General features: G+C 43.9%; 1 protein-coding gene across 5 annotated transcripts; it reads right to left on the bottom strand.

Annotated features, from left to right (window-relative positions):
• Positions 1-259: 259 nt before the first annotated feature.
• STX16 (syntaxin 16) lies at positions 260-26,109 on the bottom strand. Of its 5 annotated transcripts, none has more exons than XM_044918591.1 (9): positions 25,218-26,109; positions 17,420-17,431; positions 10,473-10,580; positions 9,943-10,083; positions 8,857-9,022; positions 7,703-7,794; positions 7,001-7,144; positions 5,693-5,773; positions 260-3,213 (listed from the first exon to the last, which is right to left on the bottom strand). In XM_044918591.1, the coding sequence occupies exons 1-9, from the start codon at positions 25,347-25,349 to the stop codon at positions 3,109-3,111; spliced, it is 981 nt and encodes a 326-aa protein (XP_044774526.1). In that variant the 5' UTR covers positions 25,350-26,109; the 3' UTR covers positions 260-3,108. The 5 variants fall into 5 exon arrangements, with proteins under 5 accessions (XP_044774526.1, XP_021533559.1, XP_021533558.1 ...); XM_021677884.2 differs by having other exon boundaries at positions 25,269-26,109; XM_021677883.2 differs by lacking the exon at positions 17,420-17,431.
• Positions 26,110-26,608: the final 499 nt, after the last annotated feature.

Genomic DNA, 26,608 nt, shown 5'->3' with positions numbered 1-26,608 from the left:
ATTAGGCAGATGGATGGACTTTCAGACACTGAGGCAAGGCCTCAGACACAAAACAAATAGTCATTGGCCCAAACGATCACAGAATGGACCAGGCCCTCCCGTTAACGCAGATGCATTTGAAGAAAACGCGAGCCCCATCGTTAAAATTAATACTAGGATTGCAGGATGTTCTTTAATCCGCATGATTGCTTTATTGTACAAAAAGTTTCCAGTAACAGTAAATTAGTTTTAAAAAAGGACAAAAAAAAGTCATTTTGGATAGAAGCGCTTCACTAATTGCTTTATTTAAGCACACAAGAAAAAAAGTCTTATCTGACCAATTAGGTTGGAAGGGTTTTATTACCTTTAAGAAGCCATTAGCTAGGATAAAACACTGAAAACACTTGTGTCAAAACAAATAAATAATGCTCTCTCAATTAGCAGAGAAAGCGGTAAATCCGTTAAATTAGAGTCATACACTGCTTCACGCCCATGGCGAAGCCAGCAGCCCCCCCCCCCCAAATTAATACAACGAGAGACAGTAGATTTCAGTTACAATCTCGGGAAAGATCAGGAGCTTTGGCGACCTGACGGTAAACACGGACTTCTCTGCTCTCCAGTCCCATCCAAGGAGCCCGCCGAGGACACGCTGAAGGGGGCGGGTGTCCAGTGGCTGAGCCCGGGGATGCCCAGAAGCAGCTTTCGCTGCCGGCCCTCTTCTCTGCTCACATCCCAGGTGAGGGGAGAGACCGGGCTGGCGAGCACTGCCCCCAGAGCCTGGCCGAGAGGGACGGCAATGGCTGTCCGCAGGAAAAGGAGCCCTGATGTACCAGGACTCCATTACCACTTTTCTCTTACTTCCCCCAAGGCTGCTGATCCTTCCCTGATAAAGGCTCAAAAGAAAAATACAGTGTTTGCAGGAGGCGGGCAAGTTGGCGCCCAGGCTCTGGGGCCGCTTCCCACTGTGGGACAAGGTCGTGGCAGCAGACGGCTGGGGCTTCCACTGGCACCATGCCAGCTTCAGACCGCTCGAGAGCCTTCACGTCTATTTAGATCTACTATTTTACCCAAATGGGGTTAGGGGGTGGGGAGCAAAAACCAACCCCAATCACCCCTATTAACTGAAAATAAATATAAATAAATGGTGATCCCTTCCTTTTTTTTTTTTTTTTTTTTGGTGATCCTTTCTTAAAGGGTCACTTTCCTTAAAGGGTAAGACTGAGCACTTGAAAAGCTTCACCAGGGACCCAGTTCTGCCACTGTAGACCGTCAGGGAGGGAAGAGCTCGGACCCCCACAGCCCAGCTCCTGGGAGCAGTTGGTCTAGGGGAACACGTCGACTCTGCCACTGGATTCAAATCTGCTGTGAGTAGAGAAGGCCTAGAGCTATTCGCAAGAAGAATGCAGAAGCCCCACATTTCAGGGGTGATCAAGGAGGTGGTGGATTCGAATTGGCCGACCTTTTTTCCTAATAAATAACTGTTTGTCAGGGAATACCATGCGATTTCCTGAAATGCCAGGGGCACCTCTAGATCATTCTATAGCCACATCAGTAATAAGAAAACCAGTGGCCGCCTGGAGTCACAAACGACTTGGGAAGGGAAGGCTGGGGCATGGGTTTTAAGACCATGATCTGTTTGGACGACTTGAACCTCTGGACTTGAGTTTAAGTTTCTGGAAACAACTTTCAAGTCAATTCTAAAGAGACATTTTATGTGACTGATCCAAATAAAACAGCACATTTAATGAAGTCATGCTCTTCTCAAACTTTTTAGGAGAGGTAAAAAACAATGGAAAAGCCATTGAAAATTATACAAAGACCATTAAAAAGATACTAGTGTCTCAAGACCCAATAAAACATGAACTTCAGCTTTCAAAGTTACCATCACTTTCCACATTATTCTACAGTTCCAGGAATATATTCGAGCACCATATTGATAATAGGTAAGTAAACGGCAAAGTCCTGCGTTGGCGATCTGATTCATGTTCACAGAAATGAGGGATTTCCTAATCCAGATTTTCACAATCTGCGGGAACATGCCTACTTTCTGGGCATGTTAAGCAGCAGTGGAAGAGCCGATAAATCATACCACTGGTGGAATATTTTACTTTGAAATGGAGTGATGTTTGGTTAATAATTTGAGATCCACTAATCCTAAATGGGGTGACCCATTTAGAATGGCCTGTGTGTAAATTCACAGTTCATTAAATGGTGTCTGGTTTGAACAGGCCATTATGTGGTTAGTATATAAGTAATGGATTGAGCAAGGACGGCTGGGGACGAGTACAGGGACACACTGGCTGATTCTGGTGACTTTCATGACACTGCCCATCTTCCATTTGCATGTTTTCATGTGAGGTCGGTTCAAATCACCAACTTTTAAATTTAGGCAGTTTTGTTAGTAACCCCTTTTGGTTTACAGTAGAAAATGCAGGGCACAGATTCTAGATGAGGAATAGTCCATTTACAATTAATTTAAACTTATGAAGCTGTTTTAACTGGCCCATCTAAATGTGTTAATTAACATCAATGATGGTTTCTTATTTTTCACACTTTGCTACTCTGATCATTAACAGTGATGGAAAAGCTAAATTAAGTTAATGGGGAACGAATTATAAATTCTTAAAGGACTTCTCAGTTTGTTTTCAACTGGAAAATATACAGAGAAAGATGAAGAGGCATTTTTGCCTCTACTCACAAATTTTTTGGTACCAAATTTCTTAAAAACCAGATGGTTTTTAAAAACTTTTTCCAAAAATTATTTTAACATGCCGCTCCGACATGAAGCTAAAAAAACAGCATATGCATGTACAGTATCGACCAGCTTGTGGGGTGCCTGTAAACATTCAACTCATTTTCTCTTCTAAAAAAAATAGATATTATAACTGATGACACAGCTCAATCTCTGTTCTGCAGCGGTATCAAAGGTCCTTAAATTCTTGACAATGAAGGGAAACCAGAAGCCCATTCCCTCTGCTTGAGCACGACTGCGACGAGGAGTCCAGGCCAGCGCTCGCTGCCCCCACGCGGTCCTCGGTCCACAGCCCGCGCCTCTGCTGTGCCCGCACGGCAGCCGAGCCCCTGGCGCCCGGGAGTCCACGCGGGCGGCACACGCAGCCGCACAGACGCTTAGCGAGACTTCACGCCGATGAGGACAACAATGAGGACAATGATGATGACAAATAATATTAAAATCACAAGCATCTTCCGATTCTTCTTTTGATACTGCTCTGCCTACAGAGAGAGGGGAAAAAGGCCGTCATTTTCCCAAAAATCCAAAACCAAGCCTCGCTTGTTTCCAGTCCTGGGCCTGCAGTTCTACGTGCACGACCGGTCTCTCTGCTACAGGCCACATCACATCATCATAATCCCTTCCACCAATTCAAGCAAATTGAATCATCGTGAGTGGACGACCTCCACGATGCTGGAGCTACCTCGTGACCTAGTTACCCTGGACGCACAGCGGCGCAGGGCCCGGACCCACCACTAAGACAAAGGCTGGGAGGAGTCCGAGCCTCTGCCTCAGCACCAGGTGGACCTGCTTCTCCTCCTCCTTCCACTGACTGTGATGAACCACTCTTTCAAGGAGAGCCTCCCATTTCTGGACACAGTTGTTCGGATGAACGCACACCTCCTTCACGATGACCTCAAACATCGGGCTAAGGTTACCCCTGCCAGAGTGTAGGTAACTGACGGCCCCCCGGAGTGGTATTTTCTGCCTCCCCTGATGTTGGGAACAAGAACACACTCCTCCTCTGACACAGGAATGGGAAAGCGTGCCCCACGGGTCTCAAGTGCAGAAAGAACCTCCCTGAGATCATCTCTCGCTGTGCTTCTGCTGCCACGACAGACAGGAGCTTCCAGAGCTCAGCACCCACTGCACTCCTCACCTGCAAACATCAGCCTGGAGGCCCCAGCGAGGCTGGGGGACGGGGGCACGCCCTCAGTCACACCCCTGCTGTGCACAGACGCAAAATGCCCCACCTGGGTTCCCGGAGACTGACCAGAGACAGGAGAGTGGACAAGGAGGGAGTCTTGAGGGTGTCGCTCACCACGTCCAGGGATAGCACGCCCCGTCCTTCCCCAGGTGGTGCTTTCACAGGGAAGGACACAAAGGGCACAGCTTGATGGAAACGTCTAAGAATATCCAATCTCTTCCGTTTTACTTCCGTGGTCCCCACCAACCTTCTGATTGGTAGTTTTGTTTCCTAAGTGAGCCTACACACCCACTGGGAGCCACTCATCAACCAGGAGGAAACATCAGGACGGACAGGCTAACCCGTCTTGAGAGTCCGGCCCGTGGGAAGTCGCTCCCAAGGCTCAATCTTCCTCGGATGAGGTGACTGCCAAGGAAACGGCCAGCCACGCCACTGACAGCAAGGTGACTTGAGAGATAAGACGGAGCATGCTTATTTTTCTAATAAGGAACCCAGAACACCAGGGAAGCCAATACTAAACGATATACTTTAAAGCCTCTCAAGATGATTTATAAAGTAGAACCTAAAACAAAATTTCTAGTTCCCACTAGATTTGTACACTCCCGTAGAGAAAGCTCTGCCCTTTATCTGTGCTTTATTACAAAACATGTTTCGCTAGTTTTTATTTAAGAAACTTCAAAACCAATGCATAATTCAACAGCATATCAGGAACTGGGTATTACAGAGTGGGAAACTCAAGTTAGTTACCACTCTTTTCATACACAGGCTTGGCAGCAAAATGACTCTAAATGCTCAATAAGCCCTCTGCCTACCCGAGGCAGGCCTTTTCCTTCTACCATGTGTTGGAGTCTCGTCCACGCCCTGTGCGGCAGCGAGCACACAGAAGGGAGAGTGAAGGGTTCCTGGTCGGACCTCGGTAGGTCTCCCTTTCTGTAAACCTGACATCATTGTCAGACGGGGCCGCCCCTGCCACAGAGAGCAACTGGCTCCAGAACAGCGACAGAGCAGTCCATTCGTGGACTGGAAAAACGCTCATTATACGGCTACAAATATCACAGGGTCTCAAAGCTACAAGGAAATGGATAGAATTTATTTTATTTGTGAAGTATTAGCATTCCTTTTAAAGAAAACATGCACCCAATTATATGCGAGATCCACTCGGCAGCATATGTATGTTTCTCATCACTGATGACAAGATTTCTAAGACGCTTTCCGGTTATTTTCAACAAGTATCACGAAAGATATTCCGGAAATAGCTACCTTATTAGCGAAGAGCAAGAGAGCTACTCTCACTTCAACAAACCATTCTTTTCTCAAGGTAGCACACAGATATACTGCAGTAATTAAAAGGGAAAATGAGATTTTTATCTGCTCCAAAAGGATCCTCCACCAGCAATTCATCAGAAATGTGTCACAGCAAGAGACCTGAGTCAGCGCAACAACAAGTAGACAGAATGTTCAACACACATCTAGCGAACACCCATTCCCTTGATTTCCTACAACAGGAAGATTCAAAGAATGAAAATAATTTATGAAAGGAAGAAGTGCCCAATTCCTTTATAATTTCCTGTCACAGAAGGGACTTCTCAGCAATTTCAAATCCAAGCGCCCCTGGAGTCACTCCCTGCAGTAGGGTGACAAGGCCCCCCGTGGCTGGCGCCAACCACACTGACACGACGCTCCTGCACGCCTGGCCACCGAAAGCCCCTCCTCTGAGTCCTGGGCATCTGAGAGCAGCTCCTCAAACTCTCAGCTGCGGAAACATACGACGTTACCTTGTGAAGCTGTTTCAGGCCATCTTCGGTCTTGATACAGGACTGCTCAACATTATAGTCAATTCTATCAAGGACTGTACCCTGAGTAAGAAATGACAGTTACAGACGACCAACAACCGCAACTGGGAACATGGAACTGCAGACATCATTATCCACAGGATTATCTGTTTTACTTATCCGCTGCTGGAAAGGTACACACGGAAAGCTCTGGAATCCATCATCAAGCAATATTAGGCACTCAATGGCAGAGTGCTGTGTAAGTTACAATAAAGTCTAACTCATGAGAAAGAAATACTGACAAATTGAGGTTTCTTTTTTGGATTTAGCCACTCTAAGATATGCCATACTCAGACTTACTGGGGTTTTAAGCAATATACGGTTCAGTGGAAATAGGCTCTGAGAGGCGAAGGGCTGACTTCTGTGTTCATGTGCTGCTTAAATACTTGGATTCAAGTAAGCAGAGAACGCTGGTTAAGCTAGACCCAGTTATGATTAGGCCTGGAAATTGACTATCACGTCTGTAAACGTCAACACGGGTTTCCATGGGTCAGAGCAGAGACGGTGAGCTCCAATCCACCATGTAAAATTACACGTTTGCCTCAAGGAGAATTTTGTTTTTAATTGTTTAATCTGTCGGTTCAAACAGAAAGAAGGAAACACCAGGCTATGTGGAGGAACAGGGCTCTTAATGGAACATGCTGTATCAGAGGAGATAGCAAGAGCAGTTCCTTGGGAACCGCAGGAGTAATTACTGTAACTAGATCTTCCATGGCCTCAACACTCCATTGTGCAGCTGGTTGCAGGGGGATCAGGACCCAAATCCCTGCTGGCAAGATAATAAAATACCCTAATCAGATTGTAACAGTGAACAAACAATTTAATTCTACTTGAAAGCTAGTGGTTCCAGTTGCCCTTACACAATAACCTGCCAAAATTAGAAGGGAAACCTTATCTACTGCCAGAATCATTGCTGAGTGGGGACAGAACCCACCAGACCCCCAAAGTAGGGTGGTCCCACGAGCGTCCTTGGAGTATGGGCAGAGAATACGAGACCTTCCACTGATATTTATTTTTTACTTAAAAAAATAAAAGGTTATCAGTAATTTTATAGGGAATGACATTAGTATACGCATATAACGTGCACACACGTATCTATGTAAGGGTATAAGCACACACACATATATACAGACGTACATGGGGGGAGTAGGGTCAAATTTTGTTTCCCGACACAAATGCCGAATCAACAGTCTCCAGAAGGGCCAGATGTCATGGCAGGAAACTCGATGATGAGGAAGGTAAACCACGTACCTGCTCCACAATCATCGCTCCTAAATCCCTAAATATTTCATTCAGGTCTGAAATGGACTGCACGATCTGGCGAATCTCCCGCTCCCTCTCCTCCACCATCAGTGTGTTCTGCTCCACCAGCACCAACTGGTCATCTGTAAAACCCTAGCAAAACAAAAAGTACAGGATTTGTATGTTAGATTCTCTTCTCCCCCCACCAGAAAGGTATGGTGTACCATTGCAGATGTCATTTAAAGAATGAATTCTGAAAATACTTCTATAAAGCACATAAACACAACACATAAGCACTTATTTTTCCCTCACAGGAAAGATCCAAATTCCTAAAATAAGCAGGATCTAAAGCACTAGGGGCCAAAGCAGGGGACACAAAGAGAACCCCTGTCTGCAGCTACACAGGGCTGAGCAGCAAAACCACCGGAAATAACCCTGCGCTTCTCTGGGTTCTTCCCAACGTGCGGTGTGCAGACTGCTTTCCCGAAGGTTCTGGAAGGCAGATGACAAGGCCTCCTCGCAGCCTACAGAAAGGAAGAAACAGTATGGCCCCCATGACTGTTCTTCCACCTGCTGCAAAAACTACTTGATGGATGTACAAGTCAAGCCGCGCTGACCCACTGGCATTGCACAGAAGTTACAGGTCTATGGAGAGAAGGAACAGAACGGAGCGCAAACGCACAGCAGTCAGTCTTGCAGCCCCTCACGTACCCGATCGTAAAGAGTATTATCGTCTCCATCATCCATTAGCAGTACTGATGTATCAAAAAAATGCTGGGCTCTTTCCTCCCGATTCTTCATGCCTGTCATAGACAGGAATTCACTTTACTCGAATATGTAAACCATCCTGGTTACCGTTCCACCATTAAAAAGGGGAAATCTAGAGTAAAACTCAACAGTCAAAATGGAGATACTCTCAGCTTTAAAAGAAGCCTATCTCCAACAGCGGTGGGGGGAGAATAAAGGGTTATAAACAGATAACAATATGCAAGCACTGGGGGTTATTCAAGACAAAAATCACACTATAAATGTGTACAATTCACTTGCTGCCAAGTGAGTGACAAAATGACACTTAAAACCATCTGAGAATCTCTAAGTGAGGCAGAAATATTTAATCTAACTGCTGTTACAAAACATTTTTTAAAAAAATCAGTATTTCTCTCTAGAAGCATCTCTAGTAACAATTCCAAACGGCCCTAATCAAATTTTAGAAGTAATGAAATTAAAATACAAATATGCCAGTTGTCAGAGGGAGGGGGAACTACTTTTTTTTTTTTTTTTGAGTATGTGGGGATATTACTGATTACAATGGCAAGAAAGGAAAACCCAGCTTATGAGGTGATTCGAATGCGGATGTGGCCAAAACCGGACTTCCCACTGTCTGGAAGAAAAGATCGGCTGAGTGGGTCACTAGGGCCAACCAGCAAGCAGCCAGTGGTTCAACTACTCCCAGAAAAGGTTTTCAGGCACTCAAATACTTCAGTTGTTATGCAAATATAAAGCTTTCCTGTGATTACAACTTATTTCACCTACTTGTTAGCAGCTCCCCCCGACCCAGCATCTGGAAAGCCACAGGTTGTATAAATGGGCTTTAAGCTGGACACAGAGTAAGCTGTGCTTTGCTGCCTGTGAGCTACTCCCACAGCCCGTTCCTGGCCTCGGCCTGGGCAGCCTTTCACGTGGGGGCAGGGCTTCCGTCTGCTCTAGAAGATGCGCGAATGTGCCCAAGGGGTAACGATGGAGGGGAGAGGAGGAAACGGAGATCTAGCAGCAAAAAAGAAGGATGGAAACAAAAAGTGGTCCGTGGTCCTAGTGCTGGAACTCTGAGGACTCAAAATCCCTTAAAGCAGCCCGGTGACACTCACGTTTGAGGTAGCCCGACTGCGCGCGCCTGAAGCCGGTGGACAGCTCCTGCAGAGCCTGGGCCAGGGAGGCCACCACGTTGCGAAGGAGCCGCTCCTCCTGCTCGGAGCAGGCCCTGCGGGCCCGGCTGGGCAGAGCCTGCACCGCTCGCTGGCACCTGTGGAAGAGCTGGGAGAACAAGCCCACGGCTCACAGCAGGCCGGGAGGGAGCCCCGAGTGCTAGCCCCTCCGCACTCACGGGTCCCAGAGACATCAACTGCTCTGTGCACACAGTCGGGCGTCGGGCAAGGGGACCAGATCAAAGTCATCAGAGGCCTCCTTTACACCCGCAGAAAGACTGAACCAGATGTGAACAGAGGCGGGGCGCAGGGCACACGTTCTTAGGCTCCGTCATCACGTGTTGCTCTGTTGTTGTGATCGTCTCATTTAATCCCTATCACCACCTTGGGGCAGGTATTAGTATTACTGTTCCCATTTTATAGATGAGAACACCAGAGTCTGAGGGATTCGAAGAGAACCACGGTGTTGTTACCCTGCTAAGATCCAGGATTCGAACATTCCAACACCCAGGGCTTTCCCACAGCACCTGGCCCCTCTACTGGTGATCAGAACCAGGAGACATAAACAAACAAACAAAAAAATGTAAAACACTAAAGTTCACACACTAGTCATTATTATTTAAAAATTACTCAAATTGAACATTTTACAAGGCATTTTTCCAGGATACTAAGTTCCTCGAGGATACTAATATACTCAAGTCTAGGGCAACAGCTCCCAATCTTTTCCAATTATGAGGACCATTTTTTAACATGAATAATATGAATAATTTGTAAGCACTAGTATACAATAAAAGTTACACATTTTAAAATCAGTCCATGGTGGTATCTATCAGCAACAGAGAAAACAGTCCCCATTCACTAAGACACATGCTGCTTCTTGGGGGAGCTTAGGGCCTCACGTCCCTTTGTGAACTTGGGGTTGGGAAGTGCGATCTGATTTAGAGTCTGTAGCACGTTATGGCTTTCGAGAGGGTCATGAGAAGGCTGGGAAATGCCCGTGCCCACCTGGGGACCCATTTCCATCCTCACCTGAGTGATCTCTTGGGTGGTTATTTCAATGGCATGCTCTTGCTCACTGCTGTCATCCAGGGTGGGTCTGTTTAAATGCTGGTCATGAAGGCTGGCTAATTCCTTCATCTTCTGTTTAATCCGGCCAACATCATACTGTATCTAAACAAATGAAATCACCAGGACTCCACTGATGCCTGCCAGGCATCTGTCTGCCTCCTAGACAATTAGCTACACTTGAGTACAGAGTTCAGGCTTCAGCCAACTTGTAGGCTCACTGATGCGTGAGCAACTTTTAATCCAAATACCACTCCTCGTTATACAGCATTTCAACTTCTCTCTATAATCCAGGTAGTTGCTCCTAACACCAAGATCACTGACACACACACCCTTTCTTGTGGTGTGTGAACTGGAATAAACCTAAAGCAAAAGATTTCCAGGGACATGCATCCAAGTGTAGCCAAATCAGTTTTTATGGCAGATATCTTAACAAATATCGGCATCATAATCACTTAAAGAAATAAGAAGTATGAAACTAACATTCAACTTACTTCATCCACTCCATCCACCCATCTAGGAGGTGACCGTTTTGTGACACCAACTGCTGCTTCTGGATCTAAGCTAATGCCTGACACCAGAGCCATACGGTCATCAGCAAGCTACAGGGAAATAAAGGGACATTAAAACAAATTACTCAGATTCCACTTTGACAAGCATATTCTTACACCCTCTTAAATGTCGCTCCCTAAGAAGGCAAAAAAAAATGTAGGAGTAAGTGCACTTGCCTGATCATAAGCTTGCTCTGATACTGCTAGCATTTGGGACTGTTTTCCTATCTTTTCATGCACCAGTTCTTAATTTTCTTGGACATACTTGTGAACATGAATTTGACTTGATCTGGCTATAGAAATGTAATAAAGAAAATCAACAAAAGATCCTTAACAGAAAGACCTCTTAGTACTAGTACTACTACGTATGACAAGATGGCATGAACCTTAAAAGTTAATGCGATCAGATTCAAGTTTAAAAAAAATACTAGGCTACAAATGGAACTCACACAAAATGTTCAATAGGAGCAAGGTTCACTTACACACATTTAGCTTATTTTGGAAATGGGGCTGATCCAGTTATCTTGGTCACAAGATCATTAACCGTGTGTTAAAATGTGTGAAAGAACTGCCTAAAACGATTAGCAAATTACCCACCATTTGGCAAAAGCAATCCTGAAAAACCTCAATGCAATCCTGACTGCCGCTTCCTTTCTTCAGCTCAATGTCCACAGGCAACGTTTTCACTTATTTTGAAATGATACCGAGAGCTCCCGCTGATTTTCCCTGTGTAAGACACTGCCTCAGAAAGCCTTGAAGATGGGGAGGGCGATCATAGGTCTGGCCTGGTTAAGCTGTTCTCTTGCCTAGAGGCAGTGAACAGGTTTAAAGAATCTTGAGGTACCCTCCGGAGCTCAGAATTTATAATTGCCAGTTTCCAAAGACCCAGATGATGATCAAAAAATAATGCAAAACAGTATATGAAAGTCTTGTGCAGGTAATACTTTGTAAATTTTCTAAATCATACAGCAGAACTGGGTGAAGAATTTATATTGCTTTTCTTCCCCCTTCCTTGCATTTATCTAAATTTATTTTTTCATTCATTCAGCAAATACTTGTTTGCTTTTCTAATAAAGGAACAAGGCAAAATTTAAAAATCCACAGATAAAGGGAAAAAAAACAGAACATAAGGAACAACCTACATTAAAAAAATTCTTCAAGTAATAAGCCCTAAATCCTGAACAGTTTATAGCAAAATTCCCACAGGCAAACTGGAGTCTTGCATCTGCTCCCTGCCCCCCGCCACCCCCCTCGCCCAGTTTTGCCCCCATGGGCTTGGGGCATTCTGTGTGTTCACGGATCACACCACGTGCAATGACCACACCGAAGGGACCAGAATCCTCATAACTGCTCCCAGAGCGTCTGTGAGTCGTGATTAAGTCACCAGCATTCTGCCGCCACGTGGACCCTACAGGACCACAGTGTCATCTCAGGTCGTAAACAAATGGTGTGTCATCCAACCTGCATGATCTGGGGCTCTGAGTCCATGAAGCAGTAATCCTCAACCACGGCCACGCTGTTTGTTTTTAAGAGTTCCCTAATAGGGATCTTATATTCTTTTTATTGTTTTAGTCCTCACAGAAATTAGATGAGCTAGGAACTATTATTCCAATCTATAAATGAGGAAATTGAAACTCAGAAAAGTTAAGTAGCTTGCCCAAGGTCACAAAGCTATGATGGGACAGATTAAAACCTGGTCGGCTGACTCCAGAAGCCCCATCTACTCCATAAGCTGCCCATCACTTTGGCAGGCCCGTGAAATATAACTGCAATTTGCTAAGAAAACAAATCAGGACAACAAGCCTTCAGATTGAAACACCACCAGGAAACAGAGTCCTCAGCCCCAGTCCCCACCAGTGGGACCCGGGACCACAGGTCAGGCTCCCAGGGAGCGCACATGCGTCAACAGAAAGTGGCCTCCCTCACTGACCCTCCGAGGGTGTGGCCACGAGGGTCAGACCTCACCCTAGAAAGAGCAGGAACAGACAGCGAGAAGCAGAGCTGCTTATTCCTCAACCTCCTGCTCCAAAGTCACCAAAAGGTACGCAACCTTGTGCAGGGCACAGTGACCAAGGGACCAACCACACACACAGCAGGTGCTGGACACAGAGCTGTGCGCCCACTGGAGCAGAACTTGAGCCTAAACCTCCAGCTCTTTATACAAAGCAAAACCCAAAATTGCTAAGGTACCTCTTCATGAGCCACACTACTTCCACGATACCGGCTTATTATCTAATGCACTATATTTTATTATTGTATCATTTTCAATAGAGTAATAATTTGTTTTATTTATGGCTTTTAAACTCATGCTCTTATTTTGTACTGTTTTTACAAATATATTAAACTAGAAAAGATACAGAGATGGTATTTATCTAAATTTATCTGGATAGTAATTAGTATCACTTTATCTGAAACAAATGAGAAATTGTCCAATGAGAAAAGTCAGTTGAAGTGGATTCACCTCTTTTAAGAGAGTTGTGTTCCCCCACCCCAGTGCATGTAAAGTAAGACTGGGGTAAACACAGTCTCTTTAAATGTTCTAAGGAAGCCTGCTAACGAAGAGACCCTTACCCGAAGGGGACAGATGCCAACACACCAAGCTGGCCCTAGCATCCCCTACACTGCACCAGGGTTTTGCCAACTTGAAGTGTGGGAAAATCTGTCCCCTTTATAACACAGAGTATAGCCATAGCTCATCATGAAAAAGAAATGCAGCAGTACTCAGATGAAATGTATCATTTATTTTATCAGTATGATTTTAAAATTTAAAAAACCATGTTCTTTTGAGAAGAGTAAACATAATCGAAGAGAAATGTCAATTATTTGAAACAGGAACAAATATGAACATTAAAAAATATATTTTAAATGCAAAACAATCACCCTTTCAGTTTCAGAAACCTCACTTCACATTTGAAAATATGTTTTCTTATTTTTTTAAGACCCACGACATATCAGTTTTCAAGCTGCCATTCTAGCTAATACAGGCTTTAAAAAATTGCCAGATTTTTAATTCTCTTTACTCATCCTTGCTGAATTTCAACTTAGTCCCTTCTCTGAATATAGGATACTGGTCTTTAAAGCTTTTCTTAAATGAACTTGTGTTTCCGAAGTAAAATACCTTCCCCTATTTCCTAAATAAAAAAAATTTTTTAGTAAAAACTGTACTTACGAGAATTAAGAATTTCAGAATTCTGGTCTCTGATTTGTGGCTCTGTCCTCCTAGAACTGTGGGGGTGTGCGACCCTAACCTAGGGTTGCCAACACAGGAAAATTCCAAAAGAAGCTCAAAATAGCACACCCAAAAGGCCTAGTCTCACTAAAGTTATCTTTTGCCCTTGATCCACTTTAGATGTTGACATTTGTCCCTTTAAAGAGCACCAGACAGTATGGACAAGTTCTTGATCTATGGAAGGAACGCGCATACACACATACTCTTATAAATCTGGCTGCTCCAAATACAGAGCCTCTCTACTCTTAAAAAACCCCGCCTTTACGAGAAGGCTGATTTAGTGTACGGTAAGATTAAGGACACGGCAAAGCCTCTGTTGAGATTAGCATAGTCAGACACACTCCCCTCCCACCCCCCACCTACAAAAAAAATAATAAACTAAGTTCAGTCATAATGCATTGGTAACAAGAAACAATACTGACAATTCTGGGTTGTTTGTGGCAATGAACATTTAGAAAGTCTAGAAGGGACGCTGAAAATTACAGCCTGGCCACTCTCGCTTCCAGGTGAGACGATCTAGGAGCGCATATGATGAAGTCAGGCCACAGGCATAACTCGGGGGGCTCAGACGGCTCGAGGACTTTGCTGATAGACAATTAGGCTTAAGAAATCTCAAATTTTTGAGGGAGAGTGAATAAGCACATGGATAAAAGAGAATCAAGGGATGTCAGCACTCCCGTGTGCTTTAAAAAATCTGTGGTAGTTTTAAAATAGTGATTACTTTTTCTGGTTATGAAACAATAAATGTTCAAAATACACACTTTTTTTAAATGTACAAAAAATATAGAAATAAAAACTCAGAGAATCATACCATCCAGATATAAATGCTGCTAGTTTCACTGATTTTCCTTTCTTCTCCTTAAAAAAAAAATCAGTAGGGAGCAACGGTGGCCTGCGTTGTCGGTGCTACCCTTCCACTGAATTGATCTCTGTACCCCAACAAGTCTTTGGAGGGGACTCCCCCCCTGGTACAAATACGGACGCTGAGCCTCTGCCTCCTCCCCCCCGCCACCGGCTCCCCCATGAGAGAGACTTTCTCAGCAAGTGACCCGTGGGCCCAGCCTGTGGCCTCCGTGTCCCCACTGTATCACTCCACCCTGCCCAGGCTATGTGGTTTGAGAACTTGACATTTACTTCTTGTAATGTTTTATTATGTCCTATTATGAATTTTAAAACCCAACAGCTTGGGAGATGACTTTGTTATTGGAGGGGAAGTAGATTAGAGCAGGGAGCAAAGGAGAGGGCCAGATCTTCTCTGGGTAAGAGAGTAAATGGTGGGTGGGCTTCCTCCTTAGGGATACCTCACTTGGTACTTCTGGAGAAGGAAGAAGAGCGGTATCCCCAGGGTGCAGATTTCCAAACTGATTTAAGCAGGAGAATGACGATCTAATGTGGACCCACTGCAGGATGCCACCATTTGAGATGGCTTTACTCTGGGAGACCCAAGGGATGCAGTCAGGAAAGTCTGCTCAGGCCTCAACTACAAAGGGGTGGGCTTCCATCTACCTCATGCCCAGAACTGGGAGGTCACTCTCATTATCCCCAGAAGGCACTGATTCAAAGCCCCACTGCAGCTCTGGTGAAGCAAGGCTCTGGACACCATTCCCAAACATCCCCAGCTCCTAACTCAGCACCTGGGGACTTAATAGTAATAAATATACAATTATAATTAGCTGAGTAAATAAAATACAATTCTGGAAGCTACACTTCATAAAAGATATAATGGTTCTGGACAAAGGACATGAAGGACCAACTAAAGTGCTCAAGAGGATGAGGTGGCCATGTGTACCCAGAACGGAGACTGGACTTTGAGTCCGGAGAATTCCAACAGCATGTGAGCTGTGTGTGGCAAAGGGGCTCTCCAAGCAGGGTCTCTGGTGACAGAATGTGGAGAGCCCCTTTAAACACCCAGAAGCTAAGAAGAAAACTGTTAGTTCTTACAGTGGAAGTAGGAAAGACTGGAAATTGGCTCAGAGGGCAGACCCCTAAGTAACATGACTTTAGATATGCCCCTCGTGTGTAAAGTGGTCAATGCTTCTTCAACCTACGTTGTTCTGTTGTTATTTGTCCCCCATGGCACACTTCCTTTTGGGGGCCACAAGCCCCACATCTCCAAACTGTTCAGGAAAGGGGAACATCTATTCTACAAGGCCTCCTCTTGAAGGCCCCAGGCTTTAATGCCGTTCGAGTCTGGGCAGCAAACCCATGGGCATCCTGCCCGCCTCGCCCCAGAGATGCTTCACTTCACTGTGTGTGCGCTGCAGTGACTTCTTCTCTCTCCTGGGCCCGGGGCCCAGGCCCAGGCCAGGTGCTGGCAGGGAGGCCACAGTACCTGGCTCAATGAGCTACCTGCTTAAGGGTAACTGTTTTTAAAATCCTAATTGTTTTTTAATGACAAAAGTAATACATGCACGTGTTTTAAAAATAGATATCCAACCTAAGAAAAGGGCAAGCAATAGAAAGGAAGTTTCTCCTCCATCCCAGACTTTTCCTGGAAGGTGTCCACTGTGAACTGTTCATTGTGTCTCTTCAGAAATCTTCTAAGTATACACAAGCGTCAGTGTAAGTTCTTCTTCTCAAAATCAAGAACAGAGAGAGCGGGAATCACATCGTGCACGCCATCTGACACCAGACTCCTTCGCACGTAGCGATGGGTCTGGGAGCTCAGTCAGCTGCGGCCCTCAGGGACGGGCTGCGCTCTTTAAGAGGGATGGAGAATCAAGATGCTATCTATCTCATTTATTTAACCAGTTCTCGATGAAGGATATTCAGGTTGTTCCCTGTCTGTTGCTATTATCAACTAGTTAAAAAAAGATTTTAGAGCTTACGGGTAGATCTTAATCTTCTAGTTAGGAGCCCCACCAGTTTTGAAGACAGTCACCCTAATCCCAGCTCACTGGTCAGACTTCTAAATTAAAACAAACAAAACCGACCGTCCCCCCCCATTACTCTTTTTAAAAGGTCTACCCTCAGGAAAAATATTTTTACCCCTTCGCCGCTGAAACGAGTAATGGAGACACAAAATGGACAGCCACAGTTCAATCTCCTTTTTCCTCGACCCTTTCATTCGAGCTTCTAGATTAAAGTGCTATGAATAAGCACCCTCTCCATCTTCCAGGTGAACTGTTAGTAATTCAGGAAAAGGCCAAAAGTGTGCTGCTGGGAAGGTGGCAGAAAGCGGACCCTGCAATGCCAAGTTCAGGGAGCACACACGTTGGGTCACTGGTTTCACCCCAAACACAGGGGCTGTGAAGCCTCCTCAGCAGGTCCACGGGGTCTGAGCCCTCCTTCCTTCGGTCCCTCCCCAGACATCATGTCCTTCTGCACTCCACATGAGTTACACACATAATCCTAAAGACAATCCGGTTTTTTGGAAGTTCAAAAAAGGCTCAACCTTTACTGTTGCCAAAGTTGAGACACTTCTAAGAGCAGTAAATAATAGTTCCTTAAACCCTTCTCTAAACCACCAATTTACCTGGTGTGAAAGCATTATTAAATAAATTCTGAGGATTAAATTGTTAAGCACAACAATTTTAAGTAATCAAAATAAACGTTAAAATATATATAAGCTCTCTTAGCATTCTGTATATGACCAAAGACTTCAGAAAAAAACAGACATAATTTTATTAACTAACATACAAAAATATTCAAAACACAATACCTCATCCAGCTCCTGAAGAGATATGTTTTTCCCATCAGTCCCATCCAGTTAGGGATAGCAAAGAGAAAAGAAGGAGGGGGACAGACAGGTAAGGTATGGTCAGTTGAGAAAACACTTTGATCTTAAGCAACTCAAAAGTTAACTAAAAATAAAGAGCCACTAACCCAGGCATTTAAAAAATCTCCCCCTTTTGATTGTTCCTTTTTTTTAAAAAAGCTACATCAATATACATATTTTTTTTAATTTACTGTGATTGTTGTTTCGGCAAAGGAGATAGGAAACAATAAATAGTTGTAAAAATTAAAATACAATAAAGCAAATAAAACACACTTGCTTTAATTTCACTAAAATATAATGCCAATCTGTTTTATAAATATAAAATATCACACATAATATTCTAAATTTCCCTTAGGAAGATAAAATAAGAAAGCAAAGCTAAAATGCAGTTTTACCATGTCAAGTAAGTGCATATTTTAGCATGTAAATCAGCCCTACAAATGCAGCAAAATTAGAAAATGAACAACCCACAAAAATCGTCCACGGCTGTATTCAGATAATATTTCAGTGACCACATATGTAAGGTCTCTACAAATTCAATCCCGCAGACAGGGCTTTATCCGTGGTAATAAGCAAGCCGAGAAACCATTCTTCCCCGGAGAGAGACACAGGTGGTAAAAGAAAAGAAAAACTCTTCCCATTTGCTTGCCATATATTATTATTAGTCTAGAAAGCACATAGTTATTTATAAAGCTATTAGAAAAGCAAGTAAACAAAACAAAACAAAAAGATAAGGAGAGATTTATTTTTTAAGGGGGGTAGGACGGAAGAAGCACCGGCAGCCAGAGGATTAAGTTTCAATTTAAAACTAAAGGTCCTTTTTCAGATCAACATGGTACTCTATCTTCTGAACAGATATTTACTAATGATGGATAATCTAAACAACTCGGTCTTTTTTTCTTTTCTGCAGTATTGATCAGTGAAATAATTAGTGGTAAATTTCAATAATCAACTGTGTGGTTTTTTTTATGCTTAGCAGTAAACTTAGAAAATTAAAAAACATAACTTCCTTATTTAAAAATTAATAGTGCAAATGAAACTGGTCTATCAGGGCCAAAATATTATTAAACAATGACAGTAATAAAAAGTGTAATCAAGCAATATTCCTCCATGTAAAAATTCAATTAGCTGACATTAGAGAAAGCTGAAAGTCCTCTTCATTCCTCCTACAATTTGCTATGAGAGCAAAGAGAACTATATTTATATACACACCCTGCCATAATAGTAGTACTAGAAGATTTTAATAGAGAAGATAGTGTCAAATGGAAATCTGATTTAATTACCTTTTACTTTAAAAAGAAAAAAAGAAAATGTTTGTATTTTTTAAAAGCTTTAACATTTTCATCAAGAAAGCACTGAAATGTTTTTATTAATAAAACAAGGCACAGGGCAAACCCCTAACTTCAGTATCTCAGTCTGTCCATCTGCCTGTTCTGCAGCAGCTCCTTGGCATCGAATCTTTGAACAAAGTATTACTGCAAACCTCGGTTAAGATCTCTGCTACAGGACAGCCTATCCTCTTAGATTATTAACCAAGCACACACCCTGATCTTTTGGTTTCTACAATTATTAGTTGATAAGAGGTGAAATCAGAATCACAGGCTAGATAAGACTTTGTTGCAAATAAGAAAACTAAGCTTCAAAAATGTATAAATCCATTTCGCCAAAGTCCCAGAGCTTAATGGCTGAGATGAGGACAGAGCCAGGTGTTCAGGCCTCCTTCCACCCCACCTACCAGCATCTTTAATTTTATTAACAATTCAGGGAATTACTAGCCATAGGCAGCTACTACCATACCACATCGGGAATTAAATTCAGAAGGTCATCTTTTCAAAGAGTCACCCCCGCCCGCCCCATTTTGCTACTTAAAAATAGAAGGCCTTCAAAACTCCCCCAGCCACCAAATTACCAGAAAATTCTGTCAAGACCCAAATTAAAACATTTAGAATTACCATCAGGAAAAACCAAAATACAGCCAAATGAAAATACGCTGCTACACATCATCACCTTCTAAATCTTTATAATGTCTAAATCTAGGTTTCTGACCTGCCCATGGCATATAATCAAGCAAATACTGAAAACTCCAAGCAGCATGTGTAATTTATAGTCTAAAGAACTTTCTACATAAAACTGAAAAGTAAGTGGAAACCCATCTGTGTTTACTCAGGAAGTCTGGGAAAGTTGAGCAAACTGAGTTGGAAGCACAGGTCTATGCTATAGTGCTATTTACTTTATTTCTGTTACTGCCCAAATAAAAGTTTGCTTTACTTTTATCCAACAGAGTACCCTTATTCTCAAGTAAGCCTCACTGCTCAAAGGGAATCTTTAGAGGCAGGAAAGCAAATGGATCTAAAGAGAAATATACAATGATTTCATACTTGGATTCTAAAGACAGAGAATTAATTTTCCAACAGACTCGGTGTCGACTAGAACCTTCAATATGCTGGTAAAAATGGACTCTGTATGGTTGTAAACGGAGATACAGAAGATGCTAGCCTAGTGTAAGAAAAAGAAAAAAAAAAAAGATTTAAACAATGGGTCCTTCCCGTTTCCAGGACCTGCACCACGAGTCCTGGAAAGGCAGCCAGCACTGCTGTGGCCCAGTGGGTTAGCACAGGGCTCTGGGGCCAGGGTCGCCGAAGGCCCCACCCCGGCACCCTGACTCGCCAGGTGGGTGACACTCCTGCAAACCTTAGTTCCCTCATCTGTATCATCAGAAAAACAACAGCACCTAGGTGACAGCTCTGTGAGGATGAAATGAGGCTGCACATGGAAAGTGCCCACATGCCCACAGCCCAGTGCCAGGCACACAGGAAGCGCTCGGTAAATCTTGGCAAATATTACAGTCAAGACTGAAGAAGGACTTTAGACTTCTTACAACCTTAGTTAATCCTGAGTTATCTTTTTTCCCCCTAAAGCACACAATGTTTTATTAAAAATAATGTGCTAATTTCAAACTAATCTAAGACCAATTAACTCCAGCTTCCATTTATAGATTATGCATTATTTTCAAGCAGAGGATAGATCAGGCGGTAAACCCTAACGAGTAGCTCCAATTCCTCTATTAGATCCATTCCCGATCAAAGGCAATCACACACGTCCTACAGCACCTAATCAGATCGGAACAGCAACTCAACAACTACTTTTCATTCATTCATTTAAGACTTTACACGTTTTTTGGAATGATTATTTTACTTTGTAAATTCATTTCAGCTCCATAAAGTCAAGCCGCCTGTAACTGCTTGAATGAAGTGGTGCCTTAAAACCTGCACTTGGCCAAAACAATGTCAAAGTTATTTCTGCAAAGTACTGAAGCTGCTTCCCAGGATTTCTGCGTGACACTGGGCTAATGGGGCACAGCGATGTTGTTGACTACTCCTTTTCAAATGAAAGCTAGGGCTGTGTGCCTGGGTCAGAAGAAACCGTGTATTGAAAGAGAATTCAAGAAAGCACTGTTGAATCCATACAGCCCCTAACTCAAACCCCTCAACTTATAAATAAGGCAAAAGATGTTGGAAGGGTTTAAAAAGCTTGCCTACAGACACGTTCTGGGTCAGCCGCAGAGCGCGACGTAACCCTAAAGAGGTAACCCTAAATTCCCAGACTTCGAGTCCAGCGCTCTTTCCTTTATTTCACACCTGCCCTGAGGCACAACAGTGATGGGGATGCGACACTGAGGCCCAAACACAATGAATGAGAAATGGCAACCACTGCATTGTGCTCCATGTCTAAAAATCAAACCCCAGTCTGTTTCTAACAATTAGTTTTACTAGTACCAATACAAGCAAAAACACAATTAAGTAGAATTTTGTTCAGCTCTGGGTGCTAAACTTGAAAAAGCATGCAGAAACACTAGGTTTCATTCATAGGCAAGAAACTTAACCAGGCTGAGCCGGGACTGCTGAGCTAGAAAAAGCTCTCGGCAACGCAAAGGCTGCAGGGTTATCATGCAGAAGGAAGAGGCTTCCCGTGTCAGAGACCCCGAGGGCCAGAACCAGAGCTAGGACCACAGGATACAAGGTAGAGTTGGGGTTCATACGGGCAAAGACTTTTTTCGGTAGCACAAGAGGTGGAATGACCGGCTGCTGGAATTTCCTACAGCCATCACAGAATGTGGCCAAGGAAGGGAGGCATTGGGGTTATCATAGAGGGGATGTCGGGTCAAGGACCTTTAGGTCTCTGCTGGCCCTGGGGACTTTGTTTTGTCGCTGTACATCCTCCTTAAATTCCTGCTTAGCTGTGACATATTTGTCTGAACGCTGCACAAACCTCTTTTGGTATGCATGTATGTCGGTACACACAAGCCCACCGTCACCACCACCCAACTTGGTTTTTTTTCCCCCTCAAACTAGGATGCAAAAAAAAAATGCGTGTTTAAGTTTCTTGACTGATACTGCTTTAGGTGTACTTTGTTTTGAGGTGTGTGAGATACACACATGCATACAACTTGACAATTTCCACAGCTTTTTACTTAAATAAGGATGTGAATGTTCAGATTTAAAACTTGAAAAAAAAAAAAAACCCCAACCCCCTCCAACCTATCAGTTCAATGTGATTTATCGATTTATTTTGGGTTGTGTGTGAGGTAACAAACACACACTGAAATCAACATCTGCAGCTTTTTCTTCGAACTAGGAACTAGAAATTTCAGGTTATGATTTTTTAAATTAAGTTAAACTCTAACATTTAGTTGCTTCCTTTTTAATTACCTAAGTTTTACATATTTATAAATTGTGTCCTTTTATTTTACTCACGTTTTTAATGACCTGTATATCTTTTAAGTTTTTATTTATAATTTTTCAAACATACAGAAAAGTATGTAAAATGGTATAATGTCACCCCACATATTCCTCAATAGGCTTAACAATCAGTAATATTTTGCCTTATTTATTTCATTTATGGGGGGTTAAGGATATAAAAAAGTGGCATTTTAACATTTTACTACTAAACATCTCAGTAGGTATCTCTAATAAAATTAACAAAATTAATTATAATTAGTTTAATTAATAATTTCTTAACATCACCTAAAACCCAATCCATGTTCAAATTTAACAGCTATGATTTTCTTTGATTTGCTACATGGTTTTGAAATTTGCAATTCAGAAATGGGGTGTTAACATTTCTATGAGCTAAACATGCAGTGAAAAACACTGCTTAAGTTATTTGATAAAGTTTTAAAAAACTGTGTTAGACATGGCTTTCCCCTCAAAATGTTTATAGCACTTTTCCAACTTCCCCAAAAGTCGAAAGAATTATACCCTCTACTTCGTCATGTTAACATTTTGCCATGTTTGATTTTGTGTGTGTGCAGAATAGTTTCTGTTGAATCAATTGTAAGCAAACTGAAGAGGTAATACTTTGCCCCTAAACGCTTCAGAAAAATCTGACATGCCCTGTGTTTTTTTAATGTACACAATTAAAAATATGAGTCTATGTTTTCTTTTTAAATTCTAACTTAAGCTAACCATTTTTGTTTAATTGCAAATTCTATTTTTTAGATCCTCTGAATTGACTACAAGGATATTTTACATGATCTGACTGCCTACAATATGAGAAAGATTTCAAATAGACTAAGCATGTAATATTTTAAATGGTAAAATATATAGAAAATATTTTTAATGTTCTGACTTAGATGTGTACATTTAGTCTGATCCAGAAATCTATTTTCAAGAAATTGTCTGAGTTTGCTATACATATCTGTACCTTTTGTTGACATATCTATTTTTCCAAATTGTATACTCCAGCTATCCATATTTAATTATCTGCCTTAGCTTATACATATATTTTTTAATTGCCTAACTTAGAAAACCATTTAAAAAATCTGTTTGACTTAAAGATGCACTTTTAAAAAGCTGCCCGGCTTAGACAGCAGGTTTTTAAACTGTCTGACTTAATGATTAATAATAATAATAATAATAAAAGTTTCATGTTACCCAACGGTTCAGGGTGTTTTGAACCTTATACGATTAAAAATTTAAAAGCAAACAACGTTCTTCAATAAATTAAAACCGGTAACTTAGAAAAATTAACGCGAGTTTTAGTTCTGTGGGGTTTTTTCCCCCATCAGGAGCATAAAATCAAGCCATGTAAGGAATATGAAATTTTTACATCTTATTTGAAAAAACTAAAGTTCCATTGAGGAGTTTTATTCATTTGGTTTCTACTCTCTAATTCTTGGCTTATTTCAGCACCTTCTTTCCAAAATCAGCACTGGAATTAGCCCGTGTCCATTTACACTTATTTCAGCATAATGCCATTTCTTTAGTTAACAAATGCAGAAAAAACCTTCAAGTTCTTAAGTAAATAAAAATCTAAACACATTCCATCCCTGTTTTCTATGCTTTTAGACCTGACTTTACACGATTTTATTTCTCAAACTATTCACACGGCTTAAAATAGCTTTTCTATAGGAGCAATACGGCCAAAGACATTTGCTACTTGTGATTTACAAAAAGGAAAAACCGTCTTTGTGGATGCTCTTTCAATAACCAAGACACATGACATGATTTTTCTGAGGCATTCAGTAAAGTCATAAAGGAAAAAAATTAAAAAGCAATATGGTCCCTAAGGGGTGAAATAAGTGTGAGATCCCCAAAGCTGTATATTTCAAGTATAATCCCTGAGAGTCTGGTTTTGGGGTGACTTTATTTCTCTCCTCCATCAAGCCTGTCTCCTGCCTGTCTACAGCAAGGAGCCCCCCCCCAATGCCAACTAGTTTCATAACTTCACTTTTCAATTTAAGGTATTCCAAAGCTAATCGCCTTGCATAGACCATCCATACCCGTGTCCCCTTATCTATCAGAGCAAGAAAGAGCAAGAAACTGAAGCTCAGAAAGGGAAAGCAGACCTCATCAAAAACAAACAAAACCACCTCAGTCATCTTCCCAGGCACTCCCTAGAACAGATTCTACCACTGGGCTAAAGAAAGGTTCACGTTAATTAAATAAAAAAACCTGTGCTATTTTGAAGGTTAATTTTCACACACACCATGTTTGTTTGTTTGTTTGTTTTTTGAAAAGTTCGAATGGAGGAAAAAGCTTAATTTCCTGTGTGGGAAATGGAAAACGAAGGACCTAGCACCTTACAGTCTCACAAACACGAGCCCCCAGGAAAAACAGTGAGGCAATTATTCATAGGGAACGCGGCCACACCGAGGGCGGTGAGGCCATTAAAAGAAAACGGGTGGGAAAAAAAAAACACAACAAAACCAAAACCAAAACACAACACACACACACACACAGAAAAACCCACAGCTTCCTCATTTTGGGGGAGGGTGTCGTTCATTTGCAAGGATTTGGGTTCTGCGAGCCTGCAACCCGGCCATTAGGACCAAAGTGAGGCCCCGTATGGGGGTGGGGGGAGGGGGGCTGAAACGAAACGAAACAAAAAGGCTTCATTCAGAAAGGCCCCAATTTTCCCAAATCTTCCTGTTAAAACATATGTAAATTGGAGGCGGCCAGTCGTGCAGTGACGACCGCGGCGGGGGTGGGCTGGGGGGAGGGTTGCGGAAGTGAGGAGGAGAGGGCAAGGCAGAGGTGGAGCAGGGGCCTAAAACTGTTTTCTCCCCGGCCGGGGTTATAGGCGTCCCCGGACCCTAGCCGGGGGACCTTGCATTTCCGGTCACTCTTAGTCTTATTACTCTTACTTCTTTTTTTAAACAGAGAGACAGACAGAGACAGACAGACAGGCAGAGCCGCAGTGCACACGGTGCGTGTGTCGGAGAGGCCGCCGGGAGACTCACCGCAGCAATGCTACGTGAATGCAGAGGGCTGGAGGTGGTGTGACTACTCACTTGCTCGGCTAACAGCTGCCGGTTTTGGATGGAATTATTCCGCAACAACAAGAAAGCGTCGGTTAAACGCCTGGTGGCCATGTCTCACCCTTTGTGACCCCCCTCTCAGGGGCCCCCCGCCCACTTATAGTCCTGGTTTATTCACTTTCTTTCTCTTGGCCTGGCCCAGGCGGCCCACCCTGCACAGAAACCTCTCTGGACAAGGCCTCAAGCCAAACAGGCGCAGCTTTGCGCCTCGCCAAGGCGCGGAGACCCCTCCCCAAATAACCACCTAGGCTTTCCAATTGTCTGACTCCCCCTACTCAAGGCCTGCCTTCGATCTCTAAGCACTTAAATCCCCCCAATCCTTGCCTAGCTAGCCAACGTCCCAGAGACCCCACCCCAATCCAACCTTGGATCTACAAGCGTCTAACTCGCCAATCCGGCTCTGGACTGGGAGGCCCTGAAGCCCCCTACCCCCCTTTAGTCTCTGAGACCCCCAAGGGTCTGTGCCCCCTACCCCTAACTTGGCTCACACGCGTCTAGGCCGTGCCCTGAGGCCTGCCTCTGACTCAGTTTCCCCACCAGAGGCCTGGCCCAGGCCTCCTCTGGACAACCCGGGACAGGCCTGGGCCCTCAACTCCAGGGGCGCCTGGCCCTCCCTTCCTGGGCCTTGTGGGAGCCTGCTAAAGGCCCGGGCCCGACCTCCTGACCCCTTCCCTTTCTGGGCGGCCTGCTCCTCCACTGCTACAGCGGCCTGCCGGCCTCCAGGAGGGCAGCAGGGCCTGCCTCCCCGGCCTCCTCACTCCTCTTCTCCGGCTCCCTCCATCCCCGGATCTGACTGCAGCTCAGCCCCGGGCCGTTTCCGTGCTGTGGTCCCGGGTTCTGGCGTCCCCCCTGGCCCTCTTCCTGTCCGTCCCTCGTGAGTGCCCCCCTGCGACGTTCGCAAGGCTTGCTCGCAACGTTCCGGGCGCGGGAGCTCCCTGCCCCCCTGCCCCAGGGCGCGGGAGCGCTCCGCCCTCTCCCGGGGTGCTCCCGGGGCGCCCGCTTTCCCCTTCCCAAACTGGGCCCAGCCTCGGGGAAGCGCACGAGCGGGTAGGCCTGAGCCTCAGAAGCGTGGCCCCCCGGCTGCAAACCGCCGCCAGGGGCCTTGGCGCGCACATTAGAGTGGAGTTGAGCGGCAGGCAAATTTGGGCCCCAGCAGAGGCGAAGTTTGAGGCGCGCGCGGAGCTGGGGCGGGAGAGGAAAAGTTGGAGACGACTGCCTCTGGAGGCCGAGCACGCTTCACTGCAGGCGGCGGCTCGCGCTCCCCCCCCCCTTTTTTTTTTTTCAATTCTGGAAAAAGGGGTATCCGAAAAAAA

This window comes from Neomonachus schauinslandi, chromosome 10 (assembly GCF_002201575.2).
Source record: "Neomonachus schauinslandi chromosome 10, ASM220157v2, whole genome shotgun sequence".
In the NCBI taxonomy this organism is placed as follows: Eukaryota; Metazoa; Chordata; class Mammalia; order Carnivora; family Phocidae; genus Neomonachus; species Neomonachus schauinslandi.
Note: the sequence above shows the minus strand (reverse complement) of the source record. Positions and strands in the feature narration are given on the sequence as shown.